The sequence below is a fragment of the Engystomops pustulosus genome, chromosome 3 (assembly GCF_040894005.1).
Source record: "Engystomops pustulosus chromosome 3, aEngPut4.maternal, whole genome shotgun sequence".
Lineage (NCBI taxonomy): Eukaryota > Metazoa > Chordata > Amphibia > Anura > Leptodactylidae > Engystomops > Engystomops pustulosus.
The window spans coordinates 40,079,565-40,106,622 of record NC_092413.1 but is presented as its reverse complement, the minus strand read 5'-3'; the positions used below and the strand labels follow the sequence as shown (position 1 = coordinate 40,106,622).

General features: G+C 40.6%; 1 protein-coding gene across 1 annotated transcript; it reads left to right on the top strand.

Moving 5' to 3' along the window:
• Positions 1–3,649: 3,649 nt before the first annotated feature.
• Positions 3,650–19,640, top strand: ERLEC1 (endoplasmic reticulum lectin 1). Its single transcript, XM_072140558.1, has 14 exons — positions 3,650–3,959; positions 5,658–5,762; positions 6,922–7,002; positions 8,071–8,148; positions 9,872–9,932; positions 10,601–10,644; positions 10,919–11,142; positions 11,384–11,513; positions 12,061–12,219; positions 13,519–13,578; positions 13,822–13,946; positions 17,374–17,451; positions 17,532–17,607; positions 19,402–19,640. Exons 1-14 carry the CDS (start codon positions 3,807–3,809, stop codon positions 19,471–19,473), a joined length of 1,446 nt encoding a protein of 481 aa, XP_071996659.1. The 5' UTR covers positions 3,650–3,806; the 3' UTR covers positions 19,474–19,640.
• Positions 19,641–27,058: the final 7,418 nt, after the last annotated feature.

Genomic DNA, 27,058 nt, shown 5'->3' with positions numbered 1-27,058 from the left:
TGTGACCCCTTGTGAGGGGATATAGTAGCTGTGAGGGATTGTACAGCTTAATATGCTTTAACCCGTAGGCGCGATGATTTTTTATTAATGCCATTTAAAAATGCTCTAAAAAGTGATTTTAAAAAGTTACGCAAAAATAAGACCACTAAAAAGAGCTATCATTCTCGCAAAAAATAAGCCCTTGAACAGATTTGTGAGGTGAAAAATAAAAAAGTTATGCATATGAAAGACGATGATGCTAAAATTAACAACAATTTCGCCAAATTACTTTTTATTCAGTAAAAATGGGAAAAATATAAAAAATATATAAATGAAGTATTTTCGTAATCGTGGCAACGCATAGAATAAAAATCATATACTATTTTCATGGTATGGTTAACAGCCAAAAAAAAAACACATAAAAATTTTCCTAAAAATTGATGATTTTCATTTCCTCCACCAACAAAGAGTTAATTAAATCTCACCAATTAGCTATAGATGCCCCAAAATTACGTACCAGAAAAGTGCATCTCATGTGGCAAAAGAAATAAGCCCCTATAGGTCCTCAATAAAAAAAAGAAAAAAATTATAGACTGTCATAGCCTGTATAGCCATAGCAAATCTGATCTGGATGGCGCCTCCTTCCCCTCTATGCCCGGCCGTGCGCCCATACAGCAGGTTACCACCACATATAGAGTATCCGTGTACTCGGGAGAAATTGGGTATTAAACTTTGTGGAGCCTTTTTTCATTTAATCCATTGTAAATGTTTAATTTTTGACCCAAAATGAGTGTATTGTGAAAAAATATTACAATTTGCAGACTGCACTTCCATTTTGTTTTAACCCCTATAATACACGTAAAGGGTTAACAAACTTCTTAAAAGTGGTTTTTCATACGTTGAGGTGTGTAGTTTCCACAATGGGGTAATTTATGAGTCTTGCTATTATTTAGGCCTCTCAGTGTCAATTAGAAGTTAAGCAGGTCCATCTAAATACGGGTTTTGGTGATTTTACAAAATATGTGAAACATGGCACCCAAATTCTGAGCCTCATAACATTCTAGTAAAATATGTGGAATCTTAAAAAACCATGCCAGCATAAAGCAGACATTTGGGAAATGTAAGTTATGAATTTATTTGGGAGCTATGACTATCTGCATCAAAAGTAGAGAATTTAGAATGTTGAAAATAAAGAATTTTTCCAAATTTTTGCCAAATTTTGTTTTTTTTTTCATAACTAAACGCAAACGATTTCCTCCAAATTTTTAAACTAATTTGAAGTACAATGTGACACGAGAAAACAATCTCAAAATCCCCTGGATATCTCATAGCGTTCCAAAGCTATAACCACTTATAGTGACACAGGCCAGATTTGAAAAATGGGACCGCGTCCTTTAGGCCAAAAGATTCTGAGTCCCGTAGGGGTTAATAAAACAATTTGGAAACTAAAAATAAAGCCCAAAAGACAATGTCAACTAAACAAATAATTTCCAGTAAAATGTTACACAATATTTATAGTCCTCAGTTTATGAAAGGGGAGGGGGGTACAGACATGCTGAAATGGTAAAATAATAAATATTATTGGATAAGGAAATACAAAAAAAATAAAATAATTAACCCCTTAATGACCGCCGTATCGGCTTTTTACGGCAGTCATTAAGGGTACTTCTTCTGACGCGTACGCCTTTCTACGGCGGCGCGTCAGGAGAAGATTTTGGGACACCGGGTCTCGCTGGTGCCGGTGTCGGGCTGTGATATCACAGCCCAGACCCGGCACTAACACCCGGGATCGGAAAAACTCCGATCCCGGGAGTTTAACCCCTTACACGCCGCGGTCAAGCATGACCGCGGCGTGCAAGTGTGTCCCCCGTGGATCGGACCCCCCCGGTGTGCTTACCGGGGGATCCGATCCCTCCTGCCTCAGCCCCGGGTTCCAACAAGTGACCCAAGGCTGTCGGCTTCTCTCCCCGCCGGGTTCTGCCTTCCTGGCAGGACCCGGCTGTAAGTAACTGAGCAAGTAACTCAGTTACTTACACTATACACTGCAATACAAGTGTATTGCAGTGTAAAGGCTTGAATAAGCGATCGGATGATCGCTTATTCAAGCCAAGAAGTAGAAAATGTTAAAAAGTAAAAAAAAAAAAATTAAATCTTTTTATAATATAATTAATTAAATAAATAAAATAAAAGTCCCATAATCTCCCTAGTAACACATAAAATGTAAATAAAACACAAAAACACGTACATATTTGGTATCACCGCGTCCGTATTAATATGTACAATAAATCTAAATCAATATTGAACCCGCTCGGTGAACTACGTAAAAAAAAACTCGAAAAACCATAATATACAATTTTTCATCAAACACCATCACAAAAAATGTTCTAAAAAGTGATCAAAAAAAGTTACGTTCCCTAATATGATACGACTGAAAAGAACAACTGTTTTCGCAAAAAAAAGCCCTCAACCAGATCTGACAACAGAAAATACAGAAGTAATGGCCCTGAAAAGTTGTCAATAGTAAAAACAATGCGATTTTCTCCAATATTGGTTTTGCCCAGGAAAATTGAGCAAAGATAAGAAAAACTATATAAATGAGGTATCACCGCAATCGTAGTGAACCAGAGAATAAAGATAAAATATTATTTTTACGTTACGGTGAGCGGGGGAAAAAAATGCTAACAATCCAAAATAAAAATTGATGATTTTGTTTGTGTCCCCCTTGAAATAGTTAATAAAATCTCATGAATAAGCTTTAGACTCCCAAAATTAATTATCTATACATTGTATATCATCCCGTAAATAATAAGACCTCATATGTTTGCATTACCAAAAAAATTAAAAATGTATAGGTCGTACAAATCTGCTGTGAATGGCGCCTCCATTCATTCTATGCCCGGCCGTGCGTCCGTACAGCAGTCACCACCACATATGGGGTATCAGTAAAATCGGAGGAATTGGGCATCAAGCGTTGCAGTGCGTTTCATCATTTAATTTATTCTGAAACTGTCAGTTTGGCCTAAATGAATGTATTTTCCAAAAAAATTCTATAGTTTCTAAATCGCAGGTCCATATTTTTTAACCCATGTGAAACACTTAAAGGGTTAATAGAAGTTGTTTTACATACGTTGAGGGGTGAACTTTCTATAGTGGGGTCATTTATGGGGTTTTACTATTATTTAGGCCTCTCAAAGTCACTTGAAAGCTGAGTTGTCCCTCAAAATGTGAGTTTTGGCAATTTTCATGAAAATAAGAAAAATCGCACCTAAAGTTCTGCACCTCATAACATCCTAGAAAAATGACCGGAAGCATAAAATATCATCCCAACATAAAGCAGATATTCTGTAAATGTTAATTATCAAACTTTTTGGGTAGTTTTACATCTTGTCTGGAAACCAGAACATTTCAAACTTGGAAAATGAAGAATTTTTGCAAACTTTTGCCAAATTTTCACTTTTTTTCAGAACGAAACGCAAAACTTATCACTTAAATTTTATAACTAACATGAAGTACAATGTGTCACGAGAAAACATTCTCAAAATCACCCGGATATGTTAAAGCGTTCCGAAGTTATAACCAATTATCGTGAGACATGTCAGATTTGAAAAATCAATGTAAACAGATACATTGTTATGGTTAATAAAGTTTATTTAAAAAAAAACAACCTCGTCTCCCCCGGAAGTGCTGAGCTGTCGCCAGTACGGGCCGGCTTCACTGCTCCCGGAAGAGACGTGGCGTCCCCGGCTGTGTGCACTGTGCCGCTATGTGATTGGCCAGGGCTGTGTACACACTGTGCGGAGAGTTGTACCCGCGGCTGCGGTGAGACGATGCTTAGGAGAGGACTGGCTGCCCGCGCCTGTGCCCCGGCCCTGCTTGTCTTGTACGGTGTGTTCAGACTGTGCGGCGGGGCAAGGACACTGCCGGCTCTCAGTGATGACATCCCATTCCGCCTCAACTGGCCCGGGCCGGACTTCTCTCTGGTTAGTCACTGTGTGCTGGGGAGGGGACATTACTGCTATTACTGCCCCCACATATGGTCACTGCAGAGCAGGACTGGAGGACCCCTGGACAGACCAGGATTGCCCACATTGTGATGCCCCTTATCAATGACACTTCTTCTGTAATGTAATTTTATGTAATGTCAAAAAATGCCCCCCGCCCCCCCGAAATGTGTATTGTGTGCCCCGTCTGTTATTCCTACTGGAAATCCCCATGGGTGGGTGCTGAGGAGGTCCCTGGGCAGTCCGCATGTTACTGTGTATATAGGTACCCCCACAACCAGTGATGTCATCCACATTTACCGGAGGAATAACACAGGGACCACATAACACAGGATTAGGGCGGCACGGTGGCTGAGTGGGTAGCACTTCTGCCTTGCAGTGCTGGGGTCCTGGGTTCAAATCCCACCCAGATCAAAATCTGCAAAGAGTTTGTATGTTCTCTCCGTGTTTGCGTGGGTTCTCTCCGGTTTCCTCCCACACTCCAAAACATACTGCTAGATTGTGAGCCCCATGGGGACAGGGACGAATTTGACGTGCTTTGTGCAGTGCTGCGTAATCTGTGTGCGCTATATAAATGAAGAATTATTATTATATGCAGAGTCCAATATCATAATTATTGTAAAATGTAAATATTTGATGAAAATTTCTCAGAGCTCTCTAGTCTTCCGCAGCCTCTTCTGACCCCTGGCAGTAGGAATGACCTAGTATTAGCTTTTATTAGGCTTTATATTGCATCTGTATGTAGCTGTATTATATTTGCAGGTAACTGTTTATAAAATTAAAGCTGGTATTGGTTTCCATGGGCAACTAGAGTTTTCCTTCAGACACTTGTGTTAAATCTCCTTGATGTGCCCATGCTTTACCCACCACAGACTCTGGGGACCCTTTAAGGATTTGTGCCCAGGTTTTTCCATGTCTTATACATGTGTTGAATCGATGCGGAGTGATCACAACTAGAATGACAGTTGAAAAAAATCTTTACAGCTAATGAATGTTACATGTGATGGAGAATATTGTCCCTGATCTAAAGTATAGAGAGTCTGAAACACTTGGTAAATGTGATACTTCTAGACTTTGCTTGGTGAATCTCAGCCGATGTTTACAGCAATATTTTTTTTATAAACCTTGTAACAAATATTTGCTTGTGTTGCCTGCAGCTTAGGAACACAACTGTTTTTAACCTGTAGCTCACAAATCCTGGATCTGTGTCATGCAGGTTTTATTAGTGTGTGGTCATAGCACAAGGGGCGTGTTGATGTAATATGGCTGTGTGGGTAGCACTTCTGCCTTGCAGCGCTGGAGTCTTGGGTTCAAGTCCCACCCAGGTCAACATCTGCAAAGAGTTTGTATGTTCTCTCCGTGTTTGCGTGGGTTTCCACCCACACTCCAAAACACTTGATTAGATTGTGAGCCCCATTGGGGACAGTGTCTGATTTGGCAAGCACTGTGTATCGCTGCGTAATCTGTGTGCGTTATATAAATAAAGAATTAGTATTATATGTAAGTATAGCAGGATATAGAGTTGTTTAACAGTACACTTTGGATTTGATCCCTTTTACTTACCTGTTGCTATAGAGCCGTGATGTATTTGTATAAAGGAATATGTTGCGCTCTGCTGGTTGCTTGCAATAAAAAACAAAATCTCATATGATATAAAGTTTTTTGCTTATTTTACAGCCAACTACAGGAATACCATACAAAGAAGACAATTACATCATTATGACAACGGCCGATAAAGAGACCTACAAGTGTATGCTTCCACTTACAGCCAGCGAACACCAGGTATGACCTATGAATTATGGCTCAGTGATTTGGAATTCTGCTTGTATTTTGCATTCCAATCTACTGCTGTCAGTAGTAAGAATTGAAGATTGTTCATCCTTTGTCATTATAGGGAACAGTTAGGCCTCATGCGCTCAAACGTACGCTCACTCGGGTGAGCATACAGCCGGGTGTAGGGGAGAGGAGTGGTGAGACCTCCTCACCCCTGCCCTCTCCATTAAAAGCAGAGACTTTGTGCTCTCACCCCACATTGGGGCAGATTGATCAAGCTGTTTAAAAGTAAGAATGTTCTTAGTTGCCCATGGCAACCAATTACAGCTCAGCTTTCATTTTACCAGTGCTCATGAATACTTTAAAGGGGAGCCGTAAGCAACTAAGAACATTCTGACTTTTAGACAGCTTGATAAATCTGCCTCATTAACTGGGTCCAATATACGTCTATGGAGGCCGTGATCCTGCCACAAATTCTATGGCTGGATCATGTTTTCCTTCTACGTTCGTGTGCATGGGGCCTAAGGGTTAGTTCACACAGAAGATTTTGTCACATATTTACCATTAAGAAAATCCATGTCAAAACTCCCCTACCACTAAAATGTACATATCCCATATTTGGGGATGTATCTTATGCCTGTATGACATTGCTGTCACCTGGCATCTCTAAAGGCATATGCCTAGCACAGCTGCCCCACAGTGTATGGCGCTGAATAGGTTGCAGCTCATGGCCAATTCCCACAACCCTCTCATGATCTTGATACGTTTTCATTTATATAGCGCCATCATATTCTGCAGCGCTGTGTAGATCATTGGGAACATTTACAAATAAAAGACATTACCGAGTATTAACATGGCCAGATAAACTAACAGGAATGAGGCCTCTGCTCGCAAAACCTTACAGTATATAAAACACTTTAGTTAGCTCAGTGGTGAAGGTGCTTGCCATTAGATTCACATAGATCCGATACTGATGACCAATCCAAAGAAAAGTTTTACATTTAAAAATTTTTTTTTTTACTATATATTCTGAAACTGTCTAGACAGCAAGTCGAGTTTAGTAGGAAGTTCAGGCTCTATCTTTTATCTGTTATTTTGGGGAATAAGTGATTGTGGATTATGGTATATAAACATACTTCTTCTAGTATAAAGCAGTTTTTATTTGTAGGAAGAAGAAAGAGAATATAAGGGGCCCACTCCTGGAGAACTTTTAGATCCTCTCTTCAAGCAAACCAGCTGTTCATACAGGGTAAGGTGGATTTATTTTAGTCTCCTACAAAAGAACACGTGTGAAGTTCCTATGGCTTTGGCTGAGTAGTTTAGCAGAACTAACACCAATGGAAAAAATAAGGTTTTGGTAAATTAGAAACTTTAAAGGAAATCTACCGTCTAAATCAAGCATGCTAAACCAGGGACACTTACTCATAGATCCAGGCACTATGGCTGTGGTAACCCTCTTGTATTTGTTCTCTGTGGCCTCCTTCCTAATAAAATAAACTTTTACCATTATGTTAATTAGCCTGAGGGGCTCTGGTGAGTACCCTGAGGGATGTCTTTTCACTGCTCTGTTGAGCAGTGCAGGTCTCCCCTCCCCCCTGCACTTCCTGCTAGATTACACACAGAGACAGACAGACAGACTGAGGAGGGGGAGACATGCTCTGCTCATTGTTACTGCCTAAAAACGGCACGGCATGGAGAGGCTCCTGAAACGCCCAACAGAGCTCTGCAGGCTCATTAGCATAATTTTAAACGTTTATTTTGGAAGGAAGGAGGCCATGGATAACAAATAAGAGAATATTACCACAATCCTGATGCCTGGGATCTATGAGAAATATCCCTGGTTTATCTGATATTAGGTTGTGATGTTAGATCTTCTTTAAGGGTTATTCCTTTCTCACCGGGAATAGCTATGTCTCTGTCCACCTGGTGTGGAAGGCCATAAGATTCTTTTATGCTGTTTCTGTATTTACCTCTGTAGGAGCTGTTTTAACATTGTATGGCAGGTAGACGTAGGTGAGATAAAATTGAAACTCACTCTGCTATACAGGTTCTGTACCTTCCATTTACCTCTATTTGAATAATAGCAAAGGACAAGTATTATCTATGTATAAAATAATGGACGTGTCTGTTACTTGGCTATTTATAACCATCACTTCCTTACTAATAAACCTGTACTGGTGCAGACTAGAAATACTTCCTCTTAGTTAAATCCAAAAGGTTCTTCCTGTGTGTTGCCAGTTATTGCACAAGGTTTCCATTACCGCATTCTATGCATTTAGTGTTCCTTTTAATATATCCAGCATTTTTCATATTTTAGATTGAATCGTACTGGACATACGAGGTGTGTCACGGGAAACATATTCGGCAGTATCATGAGGAGAAGGAAGCTGGACAGGTATGTACATTGTAGCTGTTCTAGTTATGGTTGGCTGCTTAGATGACAATATTGGCAAATTTATCAGGAAGTGTGCACTACAATCGGCCTTTGTCTAACTGAAATAAACAGAAAATACAGTTATAAGAATACTTAACAAATGTACATATATACACAAGATAACAATAATGAGACTAGAGTAAATTCACCCTGTAAGGATCATCGGGAACGACATGATACATCTACATTCTAACATCCTAAAACCCCATGCAACCTGGGCATACCATAGGGCTCTCTGCAGAAGGGGAGGTGGAGCACTTCTCACCCATCCCCTCTATAGGCAGCTGTTTTGCAGGAAAAAAAAGAGCATGCCATAGATTTTTTTTTTCTAGCAACTGCACAGAACGGTGAAACGTGTATTCCCATGGTATCATGCACTTCTATGTCGTTCGTAGTGATAGTATACAGCCTGCACATACATTTGTATTTATGGGGCCTAATGCCAGGCTTATGGGAGTAACAGTAGGCTGTACAGTACAACAAGTATCTTTCAAGTGACTAGAACATACGTAGATGTTTGTAATAAACATGAGGAGTAAAGTTATTGAAGTCGGCTTTCCTGTGAGCATATTGGGCAAACCAGGTGGCTAAATCACATGGGTCAAGGAAGGAACGAATGCAGAGAAGAGAGAGAAGTATAAGCCGTAGCTTATACTTTCTGAAGGCGCAGGATATTTAACTGCAAAAGACTGCCCTCTGGAGGGAGGGTCAAGGGGATGACACAAGAGGAATGGCGGAAAGTAGGGGTTTTACCGGTTGGATAGGGGATAACAACTCATCATTGGGGGAGATCCCGAAGATCACAACATCAGGAGTCCCTTTCTTACCAATTCGTAAAGCAACAGGTAAAGCTTATATTCTGCTGCTCCATTCAATATTATTGAGAGCGTCCTAGAGCGCTATCGCAATTTATCTCTGGCTCCCTTATACACAATGAATAATAGTGCAAGAGATAGCCAAATGCTATGCTCTAATTTCCAACAATCCCTTATTATTGAATGGGACCCCCATTTTTGCAATCTGTGGTGGTTCCAGTTATTGGAATGTTATGCCCTATGCTGTGGTATATTATTTAATGAATCAAAGTCAATTAAATAATATGTGGGAAGGGTTTCTTCCTGCACCTTGACACTGGGAAAGCACAGGGGAGAGCTAAAATGGTATCTGAGTGGTGAAAGTCTGACTGCTAGCATGGTGAGCACAAGAATGGGGGGTCCTTCTCTCATTAATTTCTGGACTTACTGCTCCATTCAATATCTGAGGGTTGGAAATGGACTAACACAGCGCAGAACGATATCTCTGGGACTCTCTTGTATTCTCCATGAGTGTGCCAGAAATAACCGCGTGATGTGCTTGGAATCTTCCGATGCTCCCTGACACAATGAGTAGCGGGACAAGTGTTTGACCACCATTTTTGTGGTTGTTGGGGGTCCCAGTGGTAGGATGCAATCAAATTGCAATACTATCGATGAGTGATAAACCTTTGCACAACGCCTGCTGTACACCTGAATTGCAGAATGTGCTATATATATTGTCAGCTGAGCCCCAGCACCCAAGGCATTTACCTGTGTTGTCCCTGCTCATCCTCTAGGCGTTGACATTGAAATGAAATCAATTAAATAGATACCCTTTTCCAGCTATGAGTAGTTTTTCTACATAAGACTTTTTTTTTTTTGTTCTTTAGCAAACCAATCTTCAAGAATATTACCTTGGAAACATGATGAAAAAAACCTCCTCTGACACAGGTTTGTTATTAAGCCCTGGAGACTATAAAATAGATGTATGACTAGATGATATTGTGATTAAAGAAGAGCTGATATTTCCTGTTTAGTGATTTTAGTAGTTTTAGTAGTTTCTTTACTTTACATGTTTTCCCTCAAGTTTTGTGTCGCTGTTCTCGCTGCCTTGAGCTGTGGAAAAGAAGATGGAGACGTCTAGTCAAACAATAATATATATTCACAATGGCAGCACTAACTGCATATATGAAATCGGTACTGAAAATGCAGATGTTTCCATTTTCTGTAAGTTACCTATACAATGACTAGAGCATGAGTAGTGCTCCATTCAGACTGAGGACACAGGATCTCATGAACATTGATAGTTCCAGGTGTCTATAATGTGGATTAGTGGATATTAGTGGGGAAACCTATTTATGGTCACAATAGATTAAAATAACATCTAGGAAATAACTTGCAACACCCCAAGAAATTACAAGGAAACTTATTGTTCTCCAGTGACCAGTGTGAAAGTTGAATCCAGAATATTACAGTTTTATTACATTCAGACATGTATGTATATGCATATTCTAAAACTGGTTTATGAAACGGTGATTTCAATCATTTTCTTTCAAGAGATCTGGAGGGATAATTCATTTGTACTGCATTAAAGTCCACATTCTGTCTGTATTCTACAGGGGAGAAACAAGAAGAAGGAGACAAATCTGAAATGAATAAAAAAGTAAGTTGGAATTATCAGATATATATATTATAACTAGAATTGTTCCCATAGAGACAGAGCACAGGCTGCCAGGTGACTTGTATTCTGCACATTCATCTAGAAGAATTCTGATGCGTTGCCAGGGATATCGCAGAGCATTGCTTCCTTAATGTCTTCTTTTTTATCAGAACAATAGTTGAGTGGAATAGATTTGCTGCCTTCTACTCGCTTATGTTGTAAGCCAAAGGTCCCTAAGAATAAATAACTAATATCGGATGTCTTTGTTTCCGTTTAGATCCCGACCAAAAACATTGAAGGACAGATGACACCGTATTACCCCATTGAAATGGGAAATGGAACTCCATGCAGCTTAAAACAGAACCAACCCCGCACCACGACAGTCATGTACATATGTCACCCCGATGCCAAACATGAGATCCTGTCGGTGGCTGAAGTCATCACGTGCGAATATGAAGTTGTAATTCTCACCCCTCTTCTCTGTTCCCATCCAAAGTACAGGTAGGTTGTCCTAGACATCTGTCCATATGTAGTAGGGGACTGGGTTGCCGTATGTTCAGTGGTGAAACTGAGAAAGTTACTTTATTTGCAGGTGACATATAATTCTGTTGTATCAATCTTTTCAGAACAGACTGTTCCTGTTTTATAGATTTCAGTATTTCATTACTAGGAGCTCCATACATTGTAGAACTGTTTCAGGTTCAGCAATAAATTGTCACGTGATTGTCTTCCTTTCACACAGGTTTAAAACCTCTCCTATAAATGATATCTTTTGCCAGTCATTGCCAGGATCACCACTGAGACCACAAAGCCTGCAGAAACTTGAACACCAGCAGGAGACCATCAGGGCTCCATTTAAGCCGAACAAAGAGGTATGTTATCCATGCATTCTAGACTTGTATGGGGGGTAGATTTGTCTATGGATGCTAACAATTTCTAAACGGCATATGGAGGGTTCACTCAAGAAGCAATATGATCCCATCAGTTCCCATCGAAAACAAGTGGCGTAACTTGAAGCTGAGATTGGATCATTCATGTCATGGAAATCTACCACCAAAAATCAAGCGGGATAAACCAGGGACACTTATTCATAGATGCAGGCACTGTGACTGTGTTAATCTTCTTATATTTGTTATCCTTGGCTTCCTTCCTTCTAAAATCAACTTTTAAAATTACGCTCATGAGCCTGAAGAGCTCCTGTCATGTTGTTCTCTTGTAACATCCTGCAGAGCCCTTCAGGCTTATCAGATTAATTTTAAAAGTTGATTTTAGAAGGATGGAGGCAATGGATGACAAATATAAGAAGATTACCACAGTCACAGTGCCTGAATCTATGAGTAGGTGTCTCTGGTTAAACGTGCTGGATTTTGATGGTAGATTTCCTTTAAAAAAAAAAATGTTTTAATTATATAATTGTAGGAAGAGCGACAAGGCGTGAAAGAGAAGTTCTCCACCATCCATAAGCCGGTGACGGTGGGCTCTCAGCAGCATGTCACTGTGGGCACCACGCACATCTCCAAGCTGACCGACGAGCAGCTGATCAAAGAGTTTCTCACAGGATCCTACTGCTTTCATGGTGTAAGACATATATTCTTATGTATTACTGAAATTATTCTAACTTTAGTAAATAACAGTTATAATTGCTTTTTTTAATTTAAAAAAAAGTTTGCTGTGCACCCAGCTATAATCCATGACTCCAAAATCAGATTTCCAGAATTTCTATTACAACTTCTCACCTATCCTCAAGTAGTGTGTGTATGTGTGATACCTCATCTTTCACGGTTACTGTCCCAAAATGGAGGTGTCCGGGTGCTATTTCTATCTGTTCAGTGGGGTATTTGCTGCTGGTATCACATGTTTACAGACAGATGTCTAAACTGGATACATCTACAGGAAACTCTGTACTGTAAATAGTATTGGGTCTGTATTTCACGTGTCCGAAATAGCTTGATACACAAATGTAATTAAAACCTTGTGCTGCCTTTACCAAATTGGGTCAGATTTATAATGGGGAACCTGTCAGCAGATATTGACCAAATAAACCACTAACAGTATGTTGTGAAGAAAATTCACACCTTCCACGTTATGTTTCTTTCATGAACCAGTGTCGTGGCATCAACAAGTGTGATGTAAAATGCAAATTGATTATATAGAGTCACGGAGGAGGCAGAGAGTTTAGAGCTGAAGTCCAGCTCTCCCCACCACAGAATATCAACTCTGCTGTGATTGACTTCATTCTCCAGATTTTGGGAGAGACTGTTACATGTTCTGGACGCAGGACTGTCAATTACAGAAGAGCATAAGTAGTAAACTTTCCGCCAAAAAAATTACATCTCACTTCAAAATTGATTTTCCACACAATGCCACTTCACTGGTCCACGAAAGAAACCTGAAGTAGAAGATGTTAAACCATGACCAATATGTTGTCAAATAAGTTATTGACTCAATTTCTGCTGACAGGTTCCCTTTAACTCTGGTGTATTATAAATCACTCTTAGCTGCTGCAGTGAGGCATGACTTGGGTTAGTTCACTAGAACAGGAAATCTACTCCAGTTATAAACTAACGCAACTTGCACCAGAAACTGTCCTAAGTTAAAAAAAAAACAAAGGTTGGAAATCTAGGGTGTGGTGCAAAGGTTGACAAAAATCATAAAGTTTCCTTTTATTCAAAGCAATCAGATGGCTCAGAGTCTGGTGTAAAATCCACCATATAAAGTGTACAATTCTGTACGTATCATTCAGCATTGCGCACTAATATCTGGTGGGGGTTAATACTGTGTAGTCTAACGTCACACTGTCTGCCTTCACAATCGTATTCTCAAGCCTCAGACTTTTAGAATGTGTTTATTTAGTTTTATCATCAATTTCTTTTGCAGGGTGTTGGCTGGTGGAAGTATGAATTTTGTTATGGAAAATATGTCCATCAGTACCATGAGGTAAATGGATGTACTGTGCTCACCCACTAGATGGAGCTTTCCTTTTATATGGTAATGGATGTCTAAGCATTGTCTGCAGCTAACAAAAGGGAAAATACTAGAAAACCAATAACCTAATGCCTATACATGGGAAGAGGCTCATACACCGTCACTGTTTAGACTGCTTTTGGGACATATTATTCTGTTAGTTACATTTTGGCTGATCAATACTGATCAATTTCTTTTTTGACTCTTCACACACAGGATAAAGATACTGGCAGGACAACTCTTGTTGTTGGTGTCTGGAAAGAAGAACAACATTTAGAATGGGCTAAAAAGAACACTGCAAGGTTGTACCATCCACCTGATGAGGGAGTGCAGACTGTGAGGTAGGGCTTTTATTTTATAGAGCTTTGTGTTATAGAGCATACTTTCGCACTAAACTACACCGGGTTGAACTTAGCTTAGTTTTGCATAAAAACCAGCGAATACTTGCACTGCACAAAAATTTGCAATTAATCCACTGCTTCTACACCAGAAAAATTTTCCCCAATAGTGGCTGACAGAGGAATCCTTCTGCCTCCATCTGCGTGGTACTCTCAGGGATGATAGCTGCAACTGGATTGCATCCACACCCTTGCACCGCTAGGTGTATGCTCTAGGACAGTGATGGTGACCCTCTTAGAGACTGGGTGCCCAAACTACAACCAAAACCCACTTTTTTTTTCTCAAAGTGCCCACACAACATTATAAGCAGTTACTCAATGCTCTTTGCTCTGTCACACCTTTCAATCATATTGGTGGCCAGAGGACACCAATACAGTACAAGGAAGGAGAAATTCGGATTATCATTGTAGTTTCCATCTAGGGTCATTTAAACAGGCCCAAAGCAGGGGCTCCAATGATAATCCAGCTCTATCCACTCCTCCTGCATTTACACGTAGCCAAGGATAAGTCTCTTTAAAATAGCGCTGAAAACCAAACATCATGGGCTGCCTGGGACTGTAGGAGGAGGTCCTGCCTGACATACTCTGTGCTGGAATGACTGCTTGGGTGCCCATAGAGAGGGCTCTGAGTGCCACTTCTGGGACCAGTGCCACAGGTTCGCCACCACTGCTCTATGAGGACCCCAGTGATGTAACTGTCCATACAATGACGTATTCTTACAACAAGCAGTGAATGTAGTCGTATTGTCATATCAGAACTGTAACTGCTTTGGGCAAGAACCTATTGCAGCAGCATTACAAGACTTTTATTTATTTTATTTTTTTATGGGAAAATCTATAGGTGGCCAAAGTGGAGCAAAGAACAAAAAAAAAAACGTACTTGCCTCACTCTTGGTTGACACCACCAGTGGAGCTGAAAATGTTGGCGGTTGTCTGTGGCCATTCTATGACTGAGTTCCCGGAGCGGTCATGTGGTGTCATCATCCAGGGCACCAGCTGTGGGATCAGTCAGAAAGAAAAAAATGATTATCCTATTTCAACTTTGATGTTATTCTTTCCCACTCTGGACACTCAGTTTTTTTCAGTATAATTGGAAAACCCCTTTAACGTAGCTGAATACTTGTTTGCCCTACTGCTTCCCGTGCTGCTATTCAGGGAATATCCTTCTGCCATACATCTTTAACCCCTTCACGCTCCGTGGCGGATATATCCGCCACGGAGCGCAGTGACTTAGCGCTCAGTGGCGGATATATCCGCCACGGCGCTTATGCCGGCTCGGCTCTGGATCAGAGCCAAACCGGCATCGGGAAACACGGGGTGCCGGCTGTAACTAATAGCCGGCACCCCAGTGTAACACCCGCGATCGGAGTTGTCTCCAATCGCGGGTGCTTAACCCGTTAAATGCCGCGATCTGGACCCCAGAGTTACTTGCAAGAATTGCCGGTAAGATGGCGTCTGTGACGTCATCTTACTGGCACAGTGCCAGCCTATGCAAGTGTATAGGCTGACACTGATAATACTCTGCAATACATCAGTATTGCAGAATATTATCATGAACAAGCAATCAGATGATTGCTTGTTCATATCCCATGGTATAAAAGTGAAAAAGTAAAAAAAAAAAAAGTTATTCAATAAAAAAATAAAGTCATAAATCACTAAAAATGCCCCAAACCCCCAAAACATATAAAGAGACATATAACTCAAAAAAAAGTCTAAATCATAACACAAACCCCACATATATAGTATCACCGCGTCCGTAACAACCCGTAGAATAAAAGTAAATCATTATTGAACCCCCACAATAAACGCCGTAAAAAAAACTGTTATAAACCCTCCAAAAATTATGATTTTTACCTTTTCAATCCCACAAAAAATGCTATAAAATGCGATCAAAAAACCATATGTACTCAGACATGATACTGGTGCAAAGTACAACATGTCCCGCAAAAAACAAGCCATCAACCAGCTCCGTAGCCAAAAAAGTAACAATGTTATGCCACTTGGAAGACGGCAATGCATAAATGTTAGATTTTTCCCCACATTAGGGTTTTGTTTGACAAATTTAGTAAAACGTAAGAAAATATATTCATGTCTGGTATCCCCGTAATCGTATCAACCCATAGAATAAAGATAACGTGATTATTAGTCTATACGGTGAACACCAAAAAAAAAAAAGTAAAAAATCCAGTACAGAATTGATGCTTTTCTACTCCTGCCCTCAAAAAAAGTTCCTAAATTTTCAACAATAGGTGATACCAACCCCAAAATGATAACAATGGAAAAAGCTTCTCATCCTGCAAAAAAAAATGCCGTCACATGGCCCCAATAACGAAAAAGCGAAAATTTTATAGCCTTCAAAAGGGGCCAATGAGGAAACTAAAATCCTGGCAGCTGCAGGGCGCTCCTTCCCTTCTGCGTCTCGCTGTGCGCCCATAAAACAAGTCACAGCCACATGTGGGGGGTCTTTGTACTCAGGAGAAATTGCAGAACAAATTGTATGGTGGGTTTTCTCTTTTTATATTTTGGAAATGTGTAAATTTTAGTGCTAAATGAACGTATAAGGGAACAATATGACCATTATAAATTTCACCTCCATTTTGATTCAATTACTATGAAGATCTCAAGGGGTTAACAATCTTCGTAAAAGCTGTTTCTGATAACTTGAGGGGTGCAGATTTGAAAATGGGTTGGTTATATAGGGGGTTTTGATGCTAAATATGTAAAATTTCATTCAAAACTGTATTTATCCCCAAAATAGTCAATTCTGAAAATCCGGAAAAGCGATATTCTTTTTGTAAGCCGCGTGACATCAAAATAAATTATCCAGACATTTCAGAAATTATGAAAATGTAAAGTAGACAAATGGGAAATGTTATTCAGCAACTTATTTAGGTGGTAAATCTATCTGCCTGAAAATGATTTAGAATTTCGAAAATAGCAAATTTTTCAAAACATTTATCATATTTTCTTTTTTTTGTAAATAAACGCAAAACTTATCAGCCAAAATTTACCACTAAAATGAAGTACAACATGTGGGGAAAAAACAATCACAGAATCGATTTGATAAGTAACAGTGTTCAAAAGTTATAACCATATAAAGCAAAGCAAATCAGAATCCAAAAAATCGGGCTGAGCCTTAAGCTACAAAATGGCTGCGTCCTTAAGGGGTTAATGGGGGCAAACAAACGATCAGACTTGTAAAAATCCTATAATTGCCCTACTTTCCTCTAACCATCTGCTGTCGGGTAAAAGTTGCTTTGCTAAACTTGGTGGGTTTGTTACAATGTGTCTAGGTTTTCATATAGTATTTGCATCGTTTGTACGTTTCTTTTGCAAAAAAGTTATAAAATAGTCTAAATTTTACCTACAGAATGGTATCACATTTCTATGGTGGTGGAGATACATGCGAACTTACAAATAAGCCCAGGCAGGTGATCGTAAAACTAAAGTGAGTATGTTGTTGCTTATATCTCTCCCTATCACTCATGCTGGTTATATGGAAACATAATGTTTTCTATCCTGACCTAGGTGTAAAGAGTCCGAGTCTCCACACGCCGTCACTGTATATATGCTCGAGCCACAGACTTGTCAGTACATCCTTGGAGTAAGTATAAGTAACAATTTGAAGTAATAGTGTTACTCCCGCTCTCCTAATATCTTCTATGAGGTGGCTTCAGGAAATGGTATACTGGGTGCTACACAACAAATAGTTTTTCAATGGAACCAGTGGTGCTCTCAGTCCAAAAATGAAAGTTTTCACTTTGAAGGAACAGTCGGCACTCTTCCAAAAAACCGTAATTTTATATAATAGAAATTACATACTTATAGACCGTAGGTAAAATGCATGGTGGTTATGACGAAGGAATATTATAAAGCAGAAGCAAACAGGTTGTTAGAAAAGTTAAAAGAAGACCCAACATGTAGCTAAACTTAGGACCTTTTTATGATCACAAGTTAAAAAAAAAAAAAGGGATTGTGTCAAGAAAGCCTGTTACCCTCTCTCTACAAGAAACCAAACTGTTATTTTGTACCCAAACTTAAACTTCAGAACAAATGAGGTTGCCACTTTTTGATTCAGCGGAAATCTTGAATCCTTTATTCATTCATGGTAAAATAGCAAGCTACAGGTATTAACACATAAGTGCAGGAAAAAGCATCATCTTACGCGTTTCTGACCGATAAGGTCCTTAGTCATAGATGACCTTATCGGTCAGAAACGCGTAAGTGCCGACCTCATTTGTTCACCTGGAGTTTTGAGCAGGTTCGTTTGGTGTGTATTCACACACAACAGTGACGATTTTGTACCCCTTGGCCTATGGATGTACATAATGGATGGGTAATTGGAACCGTACATGTAAATATCTTCAAATACTGCCAAAAACAAGTTTGCACCAAGTAAAACAACCCCGGCGCACATCGCTCCATGAACTAGGCTGCGCAGCCACGTGACGACGTCATCACGCGGCTGCGCACCCCTTCCTTCCTGGGCGCGGCAAGAAGATAGAAGACGTGTGGCAGGAGATTGAGGTGAGTACAAGGTTTTTTTATTTTAAAAAACGGCAGTAAAAAAATTGTGGCGGCCGGGGGCCCAATGTATGAAATAATTAATTATGAGGGGCAGCATAGGAAATAATTAATGGGGGGGGGCAGCATAGGAAATAATTAATGGGGGGGGGCAGCATAGGAAATAATCAATGGTGGAGGGGCAGCATAGGAAGAAATCAATGGTGGAGGGGCAGCATAGGAAGAAATCAATGGTGGAGGGGCAGCATAGGAAGAAATCAATGGTGGAGGGGCAGCATAGGAAGAAATCAATGGTGGAGGGGCAGCATAGGAAGAAATCAAATCAATGGTGGAGGGGCAGCATAGGAAGAAATTAATGGTTGAGGGGGGGGGGGGGGCCTGTGTATTACGGATGCGGTCACATGTACCACTATTTTTTTTTAAATTTTAGTCCGGCCCTCCGGTCTGAGAGGGACAGTGAATGGCCTCCTATGTAAAAAAGTTTGAGGACCCCTGTGTTAGAGAGGGACCTACATAATAGCAAGTGCTATGCACCGGTTTAGCTGTACACTGTGGTGTTTACTGCTCCCTTAATATAACACAGGAAAATAAATCGCTTTACACAGAAGCCGGAAGAAGCGCTGCATTGCACAAAACGGCTGTTGTCTCGGTATAGCACCTTGCATGTCCTCCCTCACTCATCGCCAGGAGGACTTGTTAAGAATGTAATTTCTATGAAATAAAAAGTTGTTCGGAAGACTCTTGAGTGCCGTCTATTCCTTCATATTTTCTTGCTATTGCTATGAGTTCCTTATAGGGGGACATTATGTGCCCAGCATCCTATGTTCATCCACTGCACCGGTGTATATTAGTCTTATGCCTTCTGTCTCCGCAGGTGGAATCCCCAGTAATATGTAAGATTCTTGATACAGCTGATGAAAACGGACTCCTCTCAATTCCCAACTGAGTCACAGAATGAAGAAGAATGTTCATTGGGGATTTGTATCAATCAATCTATATCTGATCAATCAGCGGGATCAAGTGTACAAACTTTTGCAGACCATTTGTGTATATGTATGTGTGTATATATTGGATAATATAGATTTTAAATACAACAATCTTTATGAAAGTTTTCTTTTTCGTCAAGTTGTGAACTTTTTTTTATGATTACTGTACTGCTTAGTTTTTTTTTTTTTTTTTTCTTATGGGTCAATATATAAACTGTGTATTAATCCCTTCATGGCTGCCATATCACTACACATGTCGTAATTGAACCCTCCCCAGGTGATGGCACCTTTATAGATGCCATGACAGTGCCACACGTAAACGGCAATAACTTCTGAACTGTGGCGAGATTGTGTTTCTGGGTGTTGCAGAACCTGGGAGATGCATTGTTTAAAGGACGGTTCCGAGACTCCGGACTTCATACCAAGGAAGGAAAAAACTTTAGTCCAGCACAGGTTCTGGTGGAGTTAAAAATTGATTTTCCTTTATTTAAACAAAGTAAAAAAAGCTGAATAGGGCATACACAACATGATATCCCAAGTTACACGTGAAAAAATCAAGGCGTTTCTGTCTAGACGGCCTTAGCCATGATCTTTAATATGACACCAGAGAATAGTGAGAATAATCAAACCTCTCCCCTCACCTGCAGAAGCATGGGGGACACAGGACAGTAGTACGTAGCAGGCTTTAGGCCCCTTCCACACTAACATTTTGTTCAGCTGTTGGTACAGGTAGCCTACAGCCACATGCATTTCTATGGACGTACTGCCCATTGCACTGTACTGTGAACGGAAAAAAGATAGAGCAAACTCCATCTTTTCCCGTACACACGACCATGGTGCACGACCCCCTATGGAGAGGGGAGGGGTGCTACGGCCCGGGCACGCGTACTTTAGTGTGGAAAAGTCCTGCACTGAATTCACTAAAATTTCTGATAATCTGTATATCTACTAATTCCCTAAAATTCCTGTCTTTAAAAGGATTTTCAATGTTTGGCACATAATTGAAACATCCCGTAAAATGACAGCGAGCAGAGATCTTGAAAACAAAGTACAGGCAGTCCCCCGGTAACGTACAAGATAGGTTCTTTATTTATTTTTTTTTTTTTTGGCTTGTTCTTGAAGTTGAATTTGTATGTAAGCTGGAACTGTATACTTTATAATTGTAGCTCCAGACACAATTCGAATTTTAACATTTTTTGCTGTCATGGAAGCAAGAATTATCAATAAAACTTCATTACAGACCCTTTAGCCTGAGACTAAAGTAATAGTAACAAGGGAGCTTCACCTGAGGGCACAGTGGGCAGAGAGGTCCATCAGTAACTAGGGGTCATCTGTAAGTTGTTGGTGTCCTTAAGTCAGGGACTGCCTGTATAGTAGCAAACAATTGATACTGTTTGAGTAATGAAAAGTTATTACAATTTCTGAGTGAACAATTTAACCCCTTACCGACATGTGAGGTCACATACCGGGTACATGGAGAGGGGGTCACGGTTTTTGCAGCAAAGGTTTACCGGTAACAGCCGTGAACGGTGCTAGCCCGCTGACTGCCGTCGTCAAAGCTGCCAGCGGCTTAAAAAAAATGGCAGCACATGGGCGCCGCCATCTTGCCGAGGATCGCCACTCCTCTTCTCATCATCGGGGAGCGGCGATCCGTGTGTATATATATATATATATATATATATATATACAGGAAAAATCATAAGCATATTTTCATGGTAGCATTGAAAAGGTCATCAAAAGATGCAAAACATGACACAGCCCAAAGCGCCATACACTGAAGTATGAAAAAGTTATTAGCGCCAGAAGATGGCAAAATTGAAAAAAAAAGTTTTTGTACAGGAGGTTTTAATTTTTGTAAATGTATTATAAAACCTATACAAATTTGTCATCCCCGTGATCGCACCAACCCAAAGTAGACCTGTCATTTGGGGCGTACAGTGAAAGCTGTAAAATCCAAGGCCACAGGAAAACGGCGCAAATGCGCTTTTTCCACAGTTTCACTGCATTTGGATTTTTTTCCCCCACTTCCCAGTACACGGTATGGAATATTAAATAGCATTACTATGAAGTGCAATTTATTATGCAGAAAACAAGCCCACACAGCTAATTACGTGTAAAAATAAAAAAGTTATAGACTTTTGAAGATGGGGAGTGAAAAATGAAAACGCAAAACAAGTATAAAGTCCCTGTTCTTGCTTTACGCCAGCTCCCATGTGTGGTGGTGGGTGGCTGGTGACTTGTTTTGCAGCCACAGGAACTGGAAAAACTAATTAAGACAACAAAGAGTCCTCAAATTGGAGCGGGACCAAAATTGTAACAAGACAAGGATTCCTGGTAAATCAGTTAATCAACGTCCTGAACGGCTGAAGAGGAATCAAAATCTGTGCTGAGGTCTCAAACTTACTAAGATAGAAGGCTATTAAGAGGGGGGTGAACCCAATGCACTAAAACCTTAGCAGACAGAAGCGTGGGATGAAATTCCTGCAAGAAAATATGACACTGATAAACTTCTACATGAAAAACTGATTGCTGAATTATAGTAAGCGCTTTTTATTTTCCCCCAATAAGGTTTTACGTTTTAGTTGATAGAAATTGGTGACCAAACAATTGTTAAAGGAAATTTAACAGCAAAGTAGAGATTTCTTCAAGGACATCTACCACCAGGTTAAAGGATTATAAAACAAGAACACTAACATACTGGTGCGTGCCCCCCTCTCTCAGGATCTGCTCTTCTTTTAGCATCTTATGTCCTGGTAGTTGCAAAAAAAAGCCTTTTAACATTATGCAAATGAGGCTTCCATAGGTGTTAATCAAGCCTGGAGCCCTTCATTTGCATTAAAGGCCTTTTTTCTTAAAATCCAGGACATGGGTAACTTAAAAGAAGAGCAGAACCTGCCAGAGGGTGCACACACCGGTATGTCAGTGTGCTTGGTTTAAAATCCTGGATCCTGGTGGTAGATGTCGTTTAACCCTTCGGTTGCGTTCACAAGTTAAGTTTTTCAGATGCAGTTTTTGAAGCCAAAAACAGGTGTGGATCATAATGGATGAAAACCTACGGTCCTCCTCTTTTTTCATTACACTCTTAGTTTCAAAAACTGCATCTGAAAAACTGAACGTGTAAACGCACCCTTAGTGTTACCTGGAAGCTCCCAGCAGTGTGGTTACAGCCATATGTTTGTTTGGTGCTATGCACTGCTTCTGTACTTTAGTCATAACATTAACTTTTATATTTATGTAGAAAGAAATGTAAGCAAGGTATTGGTCATTCACAAGGATGGCCCCATAGATATTGCGTAATGAGCACAACGTATGGGGACCATAAAACTGGTATTGCAACTCGCAAGCCAACCAGTGCTAATCCTCAATTACCAAGTGATGACCAGTGCCGACCGCATAGAAATAGAGATTATAGTAGAAAGCAAAATGTGGCTAGTTAAAACATAACTTTTACTATTTATTTTAAAAAAAGAGAGTCCATAAGACCCTGTTGATCTATACTTGAATGGCGCCGCAATAGAAAGAAACACAATATGTCACACAAAACAGCATAACACAACAAGAGCAGGTGTGTGGGGTAGTGATAGTTAATCTATTTAACTCACCGTATCTCATGAGTATAGTGGATACCTATACAGCTGTGACCCGTTGTCAGAGTTTAAATTGACACTGTTAGGGTAGCTACTAGCAAACAGGTATTTTTTATCCACATAAAATGCATATGAAAATTGTGATACAAGAAGAAAATGGAAAGGTCTCACCAGTTCTTGTAGTTTGTATGGTTGCGAACTTCACGGTACAGGAAAGTCAGCTGGGATATGATGGTCTCTCATACATCCCTAGTGTATCTGTACCTATCGCCCGGTCCGTTGCTCCCGTCCTAACAAGGACGGTCCCACACTCGCCCTAATGACTGCTCTGTCCCTAGATAGTCACAGGAGACAGGAAAAAACTATATATCCCAACGCGTTTCCCCCAAAAAATTCGCTGGGGTTCATCAGGGGATTTCACAAAAAGCAGGGGCACGGGATAAAGGTTCCCGATGCCTTACCTCAAAAATGCTCCCCCACAGGTAACGGGGAAAGATGCTGAACAGGAGTGGCAGTGGCCGTTCCTCCTGCTGGCCCGGCCGTGTCAGGCGTGCGGGTCGTGATGCTGGCGTGCGCTTTTTTTTTTTTTTTTTTAAATAAATAGTAAAAGTTATGTTTTAACTAGCCACATTTTGCTTTCTACTTTATATTTATGTAAATGAAGAAATGCTTCAGGAGTCTCACTAGAGCCCCTCCAAGCTCTTTGGCTACTACCAAATGCTATTATCGCCCTTGAATCTCTTTTAACCACCTCCCTGCTTCTTTGGTGCCCCCACTCCAGCTGTCGGCAGCACAGAGCTGTTACCGCAAGCTTGCAGTAGAAAGCGGGATGTGGGGTGGGGGAGTGGGAAAAGGTCAGGGAGGCGGTGGCCCCGACACACACACACACACACACACACACCATTTCAATAAATATATATTCTCTATGGTTCTAGCTGGTGTAGAGAACCAAATCCAGGCAGCTGAAGTAACGCTTCCCCTTTAGCATATCAGAACGACTCATCCCTGGCAAAAGATGACTGTTTTATGCTAATTTTAACATAATTTTTATTATATAGGTAAACAGGTGATAATTCCCATTAAAAAAGGAATTCTGGAAATTTAAATTTTATACCATTCCAGAGGGTACTGCTAGTTTATTGGGGGCAAAAGCTGGTAACAGGTTCCCTTTAATGCAGGGGTCAGGAACCGTTTTGGCTGAGAGAGCCATGAATGTCACATATTTGAAAATGTTATTCCGTAAGAGCCCTACAATATGCACATGCCTCCCAGTAGAGAGGTAACCACATCACATGCCCCCAAGTAGATAGGTAACCACATCACATGCCCCCCAGTAGACCGGTAGTCACAGCAAAAAAAAAAAAAAAAAATATTCAGCTACCTGTGCTCCCTGCAGCCAGCTCTTCATCGCTCCCATGCTCTTCTCTTTGACCCAAGCTTACATGATGGTGCCTGGGTCGCACAAAGGACGTAGGCAGAGATAATATCTTTGCCTGTGTCCAGTGATCAGTCTAAGGCCCCTTCCACACTCGCGTTGCATTTCACGTCAGAGTTTGATCAGAGTGCAATCAGTTTTCAGTCAGTGTTTGTTCAGTGTCTCAGTTTTTCACGCGCGTTTTTTATGCAATTTCAATGCGTTTTTCACGCGCATATAAAGCTCGTGAAATGGACTGAGGACTGAGCTCTATCTTTTCTATGGCAATTGATGCGTGAAAAACGCATTGCACTTGTAAGTGTCTCAGAGTGCAATGCGTTTTTGATGCATCTCCATAGACTTGTGTGGTGCGTTTTTCACGCGCGTGACTTGCAAAAGTAGAGCATGTCGAGATTTAAACGCACGTTAAAAAAAACGCGCGTGTGTGCGTGAAAAAGAATGCAAGTCTGAAAAGACCCATTGATTACAATAGGTCAGAGTGCAATGCAAGTTCTGCGCATCAAAAGCACGCGCAGAAAATGCGCGTGAAAAACGCAAGTGTGAAAGGGGCCTAAGGCCAGTTCCACACTTGCGAGTGTCATGCGATGAACTCGCATCACACTCAAACGCATGTTGCTCGGAACGCACGGCCCGAACGCTGCACAACAGGACTGAACTCAGCATGTCAGTTCAGTCCCGGTGTGCAGCATTCGGGCCGTGTGTTCCGAACAGCATGCGTTGCGAGTGTGATGCGAGTTCATCGCATCACACTCGCTAGTGTGGAACGGCTACTAAGAGACACACAGCAGCCATCAAAAGAGCCACATCTGGCTCCCGAGCCACAGGTTCCCTACCCCTGCTTTAATGTATACCTATTTTTCTCATTGGTTTTTCAGTAGAATATGTTATATACTGCTGTACATAAGTAAAAACCCATGACATTGTCACATTATAAGTTCCCCCCTTTACAGAAAGCATTGCAAACACTCAAAACTACACTTTCACCCTGTACTTGGGTAATATGGTCTATGGGTAGGTACTGCAAGAGCATAGACTGTGTGGTATCTGAAATGTAGATTCACAAAGAGATCACCTATTTATGGAGCATGGCTGAGCACACGGCAGCACAGAGGAGGAAGAGTTAGTGCTGCTCACCCCTCCCCTCTCCATTGCAATGCACGGAGCCTGGCTCCAGGGAAAAGATATAACATGTTCTCTCATTTTCCCATGCACGGTACCACACGTGTCTAACAGCCTACCCCACCTGCGCCATAACCTTCTATAGGGACGTATATCAACCCGCAGACTTGCAGCCGGATATACTACTCCAAACGTGCATTGTGTAAGGGGCCTAAACATGAGGAAAACTGTTCCAATATTTTTGCACAGCAAATTCTGTACTGTGTTCTGAAAATGAGAAATGGATCTTGGATTTATAAAGATCCTTTTATATCTATGTAATCTTTACTCCTGATTTTGGCTGAAAATAACTAATGCAAAAAATTGATAAAATAACTGGCTTTTACTCTGCATCCATTGTCTACTAGTGTTTCTAGGATTACTTTTCATTACTTTTATGACTTGTAGTACCCTGCCCCTGATGATTACTGTATATATACTCAAGTAGAAAATTTGTGCTGAAAAACACAAACTCGGCGTCTATAAAAAAAATTAACACTGTACTCTACTACTCTGTACTCTAGTACTCTGGCTATATACTACAGGGGGCTAGCTGGCTATATACTGGGGGGGCTGTGACCAATGCATTTCCCACCCTTGGCTTATACTCAAGTCAATAGGTTTTCCCAGTTTTTTTTATTAGATACCTTGGCTTATACTCAAGTATATACGGTACTACACTTATGTAATATCTTTACATTTCTCCAATATTGAGTCTTACCTGAAAAGTGTAGCATAAAAGTTGACCAATTGTTGGCAGCGCATCTTTCCGTGTCTTTAGACATCATTCGCTGTAATAATGGAATTATGTGTTCTTTATATGATTTAAGCCAGCATTTCTAATGCTCAGTGCACAAATACAGCATTAAAACCAAGATCAGTGCATAAACAATCTCCATTAACAAATACAGTATCAGAACCAAACTGGGTCCATAAATATAGCACCAAAAGCAGCATTTCTACATAAATACTGCATCAGAACCAGGCTAAGTAAATACAGTTCTGGTAACTAGCCCAGGAGAGAAATAATGCATCAGAACTAAGCCTGGTAACAATGCCCCCATAGTGCCTCATAATTTGGCTCCCAATAATAACCCAATAGTGCACCCATAGTTTATTCAAATGCAGCCCTATTAGAAACAGTGACAGTGCCCCCATAGTTTATTGTAATTTGGAAGCCTCGAAAGTAAAATTGACCTCTAATAGTATAAATGGTGGTGTGTGCTATATATATAATTATACATACAGTGGGAAATTTCACATGGTGATAAGTATTCAGCCCCTTTGCTCAGTATTGAGTAGAAGCAGCTTTGGGGTAAGTGCTGCAATGAGCAGGGGCGTAGCTTGAGGGGGTACAGAGGGTGC

Bases quoted from the DNA above. Each gene is read 5' to 3' on its own strand.
- ERLEC1 (XM_072140558.1), top strand. From the start codon at position 3,807: ATGCTTAGGAGAGGACTGGCTGCCCGCGCCTGTGCCCCGGCCCTGCTT. The intron at 3,960-5,657 runs GTTAGTCACTGT...CTTATTTTACAG, and splicing joins CCGGGCCGGACTTCTCTCTG to CCAACTACAGGAATACCATA. The intron at 5,763-6,921 runs GTATGACCTATG...TTTTATTTGTAG, and splicing joins TTACAGCCAGCGAACACCAG to GAAGAAGAAAGAGAATATAA.